The sequence below is a fragment of the Hypanus sabinus genome, chromosome 9 (genome assembly GCF_030144855.1).
Source record: "Hypanus sabinus isolate sHypSab1 chromosome 9, sHypSab1.hap1, whole genome shotgun sequence".
NCBI lineage: Eukaryota > Metazoa > Chordata > Chondrichthyes > Myliobatiformes > Dasyatidae > Hypanus > Hypanus sabinus.
The window spans coordinates 139964265-139974686 of NC_082714.1; the positions used below are offsets into that span (position 1 = coordinate 139964265).

The following is a 10422-nucleotide window of genomic DNA, read 5'->3' on the forward strand; positions in this document are numbered from 1 at the left end:
ATACTAATTAAGTAGAATAGATGATGATTAATTAGATCATGTCACATCTATATAAGGAACCAACTCAAATTCAAATGCCTTCTTTTAATCTGCATATATTTTTGAGGAGGAAAAGTCTAACCTGGAAGCATACTTTAGGTAATTTATGTTTTAGAAATAATTCTGTGATTTCTTCCAAATCATGTTACGCTGCATTCTTCCCTCCCTGCAGGATTTTTGGCTTTCCAGTACATTATACAGATGTGTCAAACATGGGAAGAGGGGCCCGACAAAAACTTCTTGGAAGGTCATGGAGCGTGCCGGTTATTCGCCACCTATTTGCACCACTGAAGGATTATTTTGCTTGTGAATAATACAGTCTAATATTTGCCTTTCAGAAACTTAAGGTGCTTATTTAGAAACTAATTAGTAAAACAAATCCAGACTGGTTTTCAGTATACTGTGACACATTTGATTGACATTATTGTGAAGGTTGCATGCTGTACATGTATGATACTGTGGCCATTACACACAGTCACAACTCAGGACAGGGTAGGTAGCAAGCATGCCTACTATAGTTGTTTTAGCTTTTGTAATCTCATCTTTTATAAGGGAAGAAAACAGAATTCCTACTTTTAGCTGTAGTTTTCTTACGATAGAGTGAGGATTATACTTCACAGTTTTCTAGTGTACTTCGTAGCCGGTCTTTTTATGGGATTTAAGGGCTTTTGATGGTGCTATTGTCCTCCTTTTAAATTTTCAACTAATTTTCTAAACTTTTATTGTTATAATACACATATCAGTAGTTGGATTTTAGGTAGATGAATAATAAATCTCAATCTGTTAAACATAACAGATTCAAAATCATTATTCAAAAACATTGAAGTTGTTGTCCTGTTTAAACAGTATTCCAATATATTTTCACTTGCTTTTCAGCAAATTGTATTTTCTTTCTGTAACCTATTTTATGTTTAGTTGTTGAATAATCATGATATATTGTTTAATCTGTTTATGTTTTGTATTTTTAGCAAGGGTTTCAGATGTGTAAATGAGCAAAAAAAGATTATAAAGATGGAAATCATTTAAGTTTAAACCAAGGCAATGTCTATAAACAGCATAAGGAGGGTGACCTATGAAGCTGTACTGTTGACATCCCTCACAATCATGTTCATAGTCAAAATTACACTCAAAGAAATAGCTCAAATTTTATTGGTAAGGTGATATTCTTGTTGCTGCTCCATGTTAAAGTTTTCAACTGAAATATATGACTGTAATTATAATAGAATCATGTCAAGGTAATGCTTAGGGTTTTTAATTCAAGACTGCAATACAATTTTATTCTCAAAATGTAGAAGTTACATTTTATATTTTAAGCTACTTTTGTAAAATTCTCCATCCTTCTTCTGACTGGATACGCTCTACTGTGCAGACTTCACTAAGAGCCTGCTCCCAAGCCTCAGGCATTGCTGCTGCAGGGCTAACTGCAAAGGCATTTTTTTTTAAATTTTTACCTTGTAGCTTTTCCTTAACACCTTAAATTTACAGAATTTCTGACCTCTAATAAAATCCTCCAGCCACCAGGAAGGATGTCAGGATAAATAATTCAGAGTATAAAGCAATACAGGAATTAATGTGCATCTTGTCATTCCGATTATACCACGCCAATATATTAAAAACCTACAAGGGCATGCCAATTTGGATATTTGTAGCAAAATAATATATTGATTTTTATGTATAATTATATTAGGATCTTTCTGCCATATAAACGTTTTCCTTATTTTTATATATTTGTGGTGTTAATCCATTCCTAGGAATGGATCACCCTTCAACTGAGGAGTCAAATACCATGATAGAAACAGTGGATTCCTATCCTGTGATTCAACAACGTGTCTCAGTTCTAACTTTGCAGGCATATTACTTACATTATTTCTAAAATTTTCACTCCCCAACCTCTGTCCATAAAGATTTAAATTTAACACTGTTTCTACATAACTATGGCTGGTTTTCTGTTAAGTATCCTAATATGTCATACCACTCAGTTATCTCAAACTTTGTTAAACGATTAATACATGCCAGTGCTGAAGCTGATTATAAATAGCTATCTTTACGAAGAAATATCAGCAAATTTAAAATGATGATATTTCAGCTTGTATCTTTGAATCTGAACATAGCATTAACCAAGAAATCAAAACTGAAATTTAATGCAATTTATTCTAGATAGTAATTAGCTCCGCTAATTGCTCTGGATTGCTCTGCTCATTTTGACAATTCCAAAAACGTGGTGAATTAAAATTCAGATTTTTTAAATTGAATTGAAAATGAACCCAGTCCTTGGTGTGAATTCTCTCTTTTAATTTAGAACTAGTTTAGAGCTAATAAAGCAATTGAATTCAATAGGAATTATACAAAATATATTTTTTGTATATTCTAGTCATTAACAGAAATCACATAAATACTGGAAAAACTCTACAGCTCCCTGACACTTTCAGGAGATCTAACGAGGTAACAATTAAACAATCTACTTCAAACAGGTCTGAGGCTTAATCCTTGGTGCTTATGGAATTGGATTGTATAGCTGCAAGTGATGGAGATTTTGGTCATATTTCCTGTTTATACCTCTGCTGAAAATTTTAGCCAACAGCAAACAGGATAAAGCTAGAATTTACTGCCAAAATTTCTCTATGCCCAAGTGGCTTACTTAGGTCCATACCTAAGAAAGGTAAGAGAGAAAATAAAACTGACAAGGGAAAGAAACTACCCAAAGTAAATCACTTTTGATTCAGGTGCTTTGTCTTTTTTTAAATACTTCAAAAACTGGATTTTGTGTATCTTAAAACAAGTACAATCTGATAAGCCATTTCTGCTGGAAAGTAATTACATTTCTATTGTGAATAGTTATGCACTGGGATTACTGCCTTGAATGCTATCATTGGAAATTTCTTTTATTAGCATATTTTGTTAGCATCAAAGGGCAGCACTGAACATAATGCAAAGCAATAACAAGCTGATTTATGGTACCAATAAAATATCAAACTAAAGCAGGATGCAGGTATAATCATAGGCTAGCTGTGACTGTGGCAACAACAAAATCCATTTGTTTTTTCTGCCTTGGGTTGCTGTATGGCATCATGGTTAGCCACAAGATCCATAAGTGAGAGAGATAAAAATCAGATAGTGTTCTGGTTCCTGTTTGCTTTCCATCACCTCATGTATATCCTCTTTGTACATTCAGTAAGGATAGGACTCATCTCAGCTGTAATTTCCTGTATGAAAATAGTCCCTACCCATACAAACAAAGTTCTATAACTCCAATTCCCAACTTCACTGGAATAAACATGCATAGACTTATGCTTATTGGGATATAAAGGGTATTTTTCTTTTGAGGTGTGTAATCAATAGTGATATAGTCTGTAGCATCCATTTAACATCACTATGTAAAATTAATAATTTATTTTTAATATTTTTCAAAATGGTCACAAAAAATTGAAGTGTTTGTAAGTAAGGATTTGCAGTTTACCCATTGAACTTAAGAGTATTAATATCATGGCCAAAGAAAAGTTATCACCACCTGAACGTGTGTTTATTCTATGACGATGTGTTATATTTTCTGTAAGGTTGATGGTGCTTATAACTTGAAATAATTCCTTATAAATATGTCTAAAATGCACATATTTATAATTATTCTGTAACAAACATAGTTAATCTTTATTAAAAGACTATGAAACCTAAGTGATGTTTACTATTAAACATCATTCAGTAGGAACTTCGTAATTCCATCATTTGTCGGAAGACCAAATTTCAAATCTTCAATTTCCTCTATGGAATTAACAAAGTCAGTCACTGAGTTGTAAGTAGGTTTCACAGGACACATCTTCAAATGTGTATCCTTGTGAAGAATTTTTTAGCATCTCCAACTCTAAAACATGTCTTGAATTATCCCTTTGAAAAATCGAATTGCATTTTTCTACTTTTTCTAATAAATCTTATTTCCTTTATATTTTTCTAATTTTATGTGACCAACAATAGCATTTCTAAAATTCTTGTCTAAACGTAATGAACACATTCAAAGAGTGCATTTTGTTCAAGAAAATTTGTTGAAATGATGTGACTATTTTAAGATAACTGTAACTTTCTAAATGTTGATGAAAAGAAAGTACAGTTTTTTTTCTCTTGGAAATGCTTTAAATGGTGCCATTATTATGTTTATTTTAAAGCATAAGTAACATACAAGGAACATCAGTGAAACTACCTGAATTTATCCCTCTGCACATTTAAATAAACACTGTTTACAATATATTACATTTATAATGGGGTGCAGCTACTGTACGTGGAATTGTTTCTATTTCATCGTTTGTTTCAAGTGAGCCGTCTATCAAAAATGTTGTGATGACTAGCATTAAAACACTTCAAAATTGTAATTACTTTATAAAGATTCTCATGTTTTTGCTTTATATATAAACGATTTCCATTGTCAGAAAAAGCATGTTTGAACATGTTTTAATACTCATCACTTTCACTTTACTACATGGCACAAAGAATTTAACTATTTCTTGTGCGTGAGCTCAGAGGTACAAGTTGTAGCACTGCTTATCTGTTTACAATAAATGATTATCCCTATTGTTATGCTTGTTTTTAATGTTGATTAATTTGAGTACTTATTATTGAGAATTGAAAAATCTTGCATACAGATTTCAATATCATACACTTTTCAAGAGTTAATTACCATTGCAAAAAAATTTTAAACTGTAATGCACTGGAGAACAATTTTTTTCATAGGTGTTGCTTCCTCAGAAATTTTCTTTGGTTATGATAGACTGCTTGACGTTGAACACAAATATAATTTCAGAGTACTTTTATCACATAGGAATGTGGAGAAATCAAGATAGTAATTTTTATTGAATATAATGTGTTTAATTGTTAAACGGTGCTGACGCTTTGCAATAGTTCAGCTAGGCTAAAAATGTTTTGTTGATGATTTTCATTTGTACCCAGTGTCTGAGGCTTCTTGCTTAAGTGCCCAAAAGTAATCAGCCAATATTTATGGATTCCAGTTGCCCTTATACCGCAATGTCCTGGTGAAACCTTTCAACATGCTCGTCACTGACCGCCAAGATTTGCAGGGAAGAAGTCTAAATGGGAATGCAACAAATGTTAGGAGCCCAGGCTTTGTCTTGGTCACCAACTGTACACTCAAAGTGGAGCTCATAGGCTTTCTTACTATGAGTAGTCATGCTTTGTATTTGAGATTTAAATGTATTCTCGCCATAAATAAAACAAAGTATCATGGCTGTTACAACATTGGCAAGACATTTTGCTATCACAACCACTCCTGAAAATGCAATTACTTTATTATCATGAGTACACATAATCTGCTATATGCGTAGAGTATACATATCAAGGTGATCACAAACCGATAAACACGCAAGTGAAGTTGAGTGAAGTTATCCCCTTGTTCAAGAGCCTGATGGCTGAGGGGTAGTAACTGTTCCTAAACCCAGTGGTGCAAGTCCTTAGGCTTATTGTACCTTCATCCAGATGTCCTGGGAGGTGAGGATCTTTGCTGATGGATGCTGCTTTCCTGCAACAGCATTTCATGTAGTTGTGCTCAATTATTGGGAGGTCTTTACCCAAGACCATATACAAGGTTGAAAATAGTATTCATACTTCGATAATACTAATAAATACTTTATACTTTGATCATTGATGTCAATTTAGAAAGCATGATCAATAACTGACAGGTAGATTGGTGGAGTTGTTGACAGTATGGAGGAGAGACAGACTATAGGATGTCATCAAATTGTTGATAAATGGGTTGAGTTTAATGTATAGAGTTAAGCCCTGATAAATGTGACGTGATTCATCTTGAGATTACAAATGAGGCTAGGACATACAACTTAAGTAGTAAGGTCCTAAGGAATATTGGGGAACAAAAAATCCTTAGTGTGCAGGTCCAAAGATCCTTGAAGGTGGCAGCACAGGTGTATAATTTTGTTAAGAAGGCTTATAGAATATTGGCCTTCATTAATCAGAGAATTGAATACAAAAGCAGAAAGTTTTTATTCCAACTTTATAAAACATTGGTCATACCTCAGCTGGATATTGCTTGTCATTTTGGACGTCGCACTGTAGGAAATGTGTGATAATGTTGTAGAGAACACAGTTAAGATTCACCAGGATGTTACCTGGAATGGACTATGTTAGTTATGAGGAGGAATTGGAAAGACTAGATATATTTTCCCTAGAGGAAGAGGTTAAAAAGTGATATGATTGAGGTACAAGAGGCATAGCTAGAGAAAAGCTGCAGGAAACTTTTCCCTCATCAGAAGTGAATAAAACTAGTGGACACAGATTTAGGGTAAGGGGTGAGAGATTTTAAAATGATCTGAGCATAACCTTTTACATTCACAGAGTGGGAAACCACCACTTGAGAGATTGGAGGAAGCAGATTTGCCAACAGGATTAATAGGTATGGGCATTCGACTGGTTGTTGTGGACCTAGTGGGTCAAATGCCTGTGTCCTTCTCTACAACTCTATACATGACATGCCTTGCACCTCAAGTGCATTTTAAGGATGTGTACTTAACCTACTGCTTCACTCTCTCTACACTTATGACTATGTGTCTAGGCACAACTCAAACACCTTCTATAAATTAGCCAGTGACACAAATGTTGCTGGTAGAATCTTCAGGTAATGACAGGGAGTTGTCTAGGAATGGACGAGTGGTGTCGCAACAGTAGTAAGACCAAGATTGTGCACTTCAGGAAGGGGAAGTCAGGAGAACATATGACAGTCTTCGTTGAGGGGTCAGCAGCTTCAAGTTCATGGGCATCAATATCTCAGGTGATCTATTCTGGGCCCAACCAATTGTTATAACCATGAAGAAGGCATACCAGTGGCTATACTTCATTAGGAGTGTGAAATTTTGGTATCTCACAAAAGACCCGAGCAAATTTCTACAGATGTACTGTGGAAAGCATTCTGACTAGTTGCATCACCACCTTGTACGCAGGTGAAGGACTGAACAAAGCTGCAGAGCTGTAGATTAAGCCAGATCGATCGTGGGCCAAATCTCTACCATCAAGGACATCTTCAAGAGGCAGTTCTTCAAGATGGTAGCAACCATCATTAAGCACCCACATCATCTAGCACATGCCCACTTCTCACTACCACCATCAGGGAGACAGGAGCCTTTACGCACACATTCAACATTTGAAGAACACCATCAGATTTCCAAATGGTCCATGAACACAAACAAATTAATTTGCTCTCACACTATTTATTTTAAATATTTCTGTAATTTATAGTAATTTTTTAATGTATTGAACTATACTGCTACCACAAAACAAATTTCACAAGATATGTCAGTATTACTGAACTTGATAGTAAATGGTGCAAAGGGTTTGGAGATTCAGGTGGCAAGTTACTTGTAGCAGGTCAATCTCTGATCTGCTCTTACAGCTTCAATATTTACCTGCTGAGGTGGACAACCAGGGAAAGCATTGATCTGGTTTGGCTACACTTAAGACCACTACCCACAAAAGAAAAGTAATATCCTTAGTATGAACATGGAGATATCTGGTTCATCAGCTGCAATTTCATAGCAGTCCTCAGTGCTGACTTTCAGACGCTGGCTGGACAGCAATTCATCTTCTTGCTTATACTTAAATAGATGTTCTTCCCCCTATTTAAGGGTGTACGAGAGGCTGAGGCCTAAGTGTTTCAACACACTTGCACTCTCCATTTTTGCATCAGTGATTGCCAAATATGCAATGCATGTGAAATGACATCACTTATGCTGCTGGGCACACAGCAATATGTAGGTGTGTCTCAGGCACAGGTCTGATTCATTTTTTATCGTGACTTGTGTGTCTGTGTGTAACTGCAAGTTGACTCCTGCAAACAGTTTTGCATTCAAATGAGTCACTTAGCTTTCAACAATTACGTACCAAGTGATTATATTTCTAGGCCACTATCTCCTACATATTAGTCATGTGCATATATATTTAATTACTTCGCAATGCAGTGTGGAATAGGCCCTTCCAACCCTTTTAGCTGGTACGTCTTTAGACTATAGGAGGAATCTGGAGCACCAAAGAAAACCTACACATTCCACAAGGAGGACATACTTACAGATGATGCTAGAATTGGACTCCGAACTCCCACGCCATGAGCTGTAATAGAGTTGCACTGACCACTAGACTACCATGACATCCACAGGCATTTCTAAATGTAAAATTAAATAACTTGGGGCTAAAATTAAAAGAGCTCAATTTTTATCGATGATTACATCAAAAATTTAAATAGATTTATGTTTTTGTCAATGAACTCGACAGTATGCAAACAAAAAATTAAATGTATGTATAAATTACTTGGATATTACTACATTCCTTGATTATCTCCAAAACAAATTCTGCCATTAATACTGTAAATAAATATCTCAGTGATTTGTTGTTGGAATGAATTATGGAGCAATTCTTGTGCAGATGCTTCTGCTTTCCTATAATACCTAACTTGAGAAAATAAATTACGCCCTCCTGAATGGGTGCACAGTGTAAAGACCATTTGTTTCCTTGTAAATAGTGCAGAAAATTAAAAGTGAATATATTTGGAATCAAGGATGTTTTGGGAATTGGAAAAGGCCAGTAAACCTGACAAGCCAGGCATCAAAGGAGTAGATCCATAGAAACTGGTTGTCTACTGATCCAATTTTACCTTGGGATGTTGAGAAATAAAAGGCTTGAAGAGGGGGAAGGGAAGAAATTAAACAGTGTGTTAAAAATGCATTTTCACTTCTGTGGACAAACAGTTGGATACCGTGAATATCTTGCAGCACAGATGCTGTTGCTCATGATTTTATCCTGCTCTTTCTTGTATTTGATTAGATTTGAATGTATGATTGTCATCTCTTTCTTACCCACTAATTTGCATCCCCTTTGCCACCTCATCCACCATTCAGCAACAGTTTTCTCGCGTTTTATACATCCTTTATCTCTTTGTCCCATTATGAATGGTCATTCCTTCAGTTTTAAAGGGTGCATACTGTGGAACTATTTTCCTGCATTTCTCTATTTTCCCACTTGTTGCTCAGACTTTTATTTATTTATTTTTAGTTAGGATACATGTTCTATCAAAAGGACAGGCAAGTAGGCAAAGGGGTGTGGTGTGGCTCTGTTGCTAAAAAATGAAATCAAATCATTAGAAAGGGCTGACATAGGGTTGGAAGGTGTTGAGTCGTTGTGGATAGAGCTAAGGAACTGCAAGAGTAAAAAGACCCTGATGGGAGTTATATACAGAGCCCCAAACAGTAGTAAGGATTTGGTCTACAAATTACAGTGGGAGATAGATGATGCACGCCAAAAGGACAGTGTTACAATAGTCATTGGGGATTTCAATGCAGGTAGATTGGGAAATCTACCTGGTGCTGGATTCAAGAGAGGGAATTTATAGAATGCCTACAAGATGGCTTTTTAAAGCAGCTTGTGGTTGAGCCCATTAAGGGATCAGCTATTCTATCAACCTTTGCCTTAAATATACGTAAAGACTTGGCCTCCACAGCTATCTGTGGCAAAGAATTCCACAGATACTCCATTCTCTGGCTAAAGAAATTACTCCTCATCTCCTCTGGTCTTAGACTCTTCCTCCACAGGAAACATCTTTTCCACAACCACACTATCAAAGCCTTTCACTATCTGATAACTTTCAATGAGGTCACCCCTCATTCTTGTCAAATTCTAGTGAGTACAAGCCCAGAGCCATTAGACACACTTCATATAACAAGCCATTCAATCCTGGAACCATTTTATTGAACCTCCTTTGAATCCCCTCCATTTTCAGCATAGCCTTTCTAAGATAAGGGGTGCAAAATACTCCAAGACTCACCTGTGCTTTATAAAGTCTCACGATTACATCATTGATTTTACATTCTAGTCTTTTTGAAATATATGCTAACATTGCATTTGCCTTCCTCACTACAAACTCAACCTGCAAGTTAATCTTCAGGAAATCCTGCATAGGTCTCCTAAGTCCCTTTGCACCTCAGTTTTTTGTATTTTCTGTTGATTTAGAAAATAGTCAACACTTTAATTTATTCCACCAAATTGCATGACCATACCTTTTCTGCCACTTCTTTGCCTGTTCATGCAAAGCGACTTGAGATTCCTTAATGGTTAATTTGCAGCTTGAGTCTGTGGTGAGGCAGGCAAATGCAATGTTAGCATTCATTTCAAGAGGAATAGAATATAAAAAACAAGGATGTAATGCTTTATAAAGCACTGATGAAGCCTTAGGTGAAGTGTTGTGAGCAGTTTTGGGCTCCCTAACTTGGAAAGGTGGTGCTGACACTGGAGAGGTTCAACAAAAGTTCATGAAAAGTATTCCAGGATTGAAGGGCTTGACATATGAGGAGCTCTTGTGGGCCTGCATTCATTTGAATTCAGAAGAAT

At 35.7% G+C, this 10422-nt stretch overlaps 1 protein-coding gene and 1 long non-coding RNA gene across 2 annotated transcripts in view; one reads left to right on the plus strand and one right to left on the minus strand.

Moving 5' to 3' along the window:
* dnmt3bb.1 (DNA (cytosine-5-)-methyltransferase 3 beta, duplicate b.1) overlaps positions 1-5235 on the plus strand; it is a 217953-nt gene extending 212718 nt beyond the window's left edge. Inside the window, exon 22 of the mRNA XM_059980697.1 lies at positions 212-5235. Within this exon, the coding sequence (XP_059836680.1) occupies positions 212-353 (142 nt within the window). The 3' untranslated portion in view covers positions 354-5235. The remainder of the gene's footprint in view (positions 1-211) is intronic.
* Positions 1-10161, minus strand: part of LOC132399859 (uncharacterized) — a 96099-nt gene extending 85938 nt beyond the window's left edge. The window contains exons 1-2 of the long non-coding RNA XR_009514122.1: positions 10092-10161; positions 8111-8203 (exon numbers count right to left, since the gene is read on the minus strand). This is a non-coding gene — a long non-coding RNA (uncharacterized LOC132399859). The remainder of the gene's footprint in view (positions 1-8110; positions 8204-10091) is intronic.
* Positions 10162-10422: the final 261 nt, after the last annotated feature.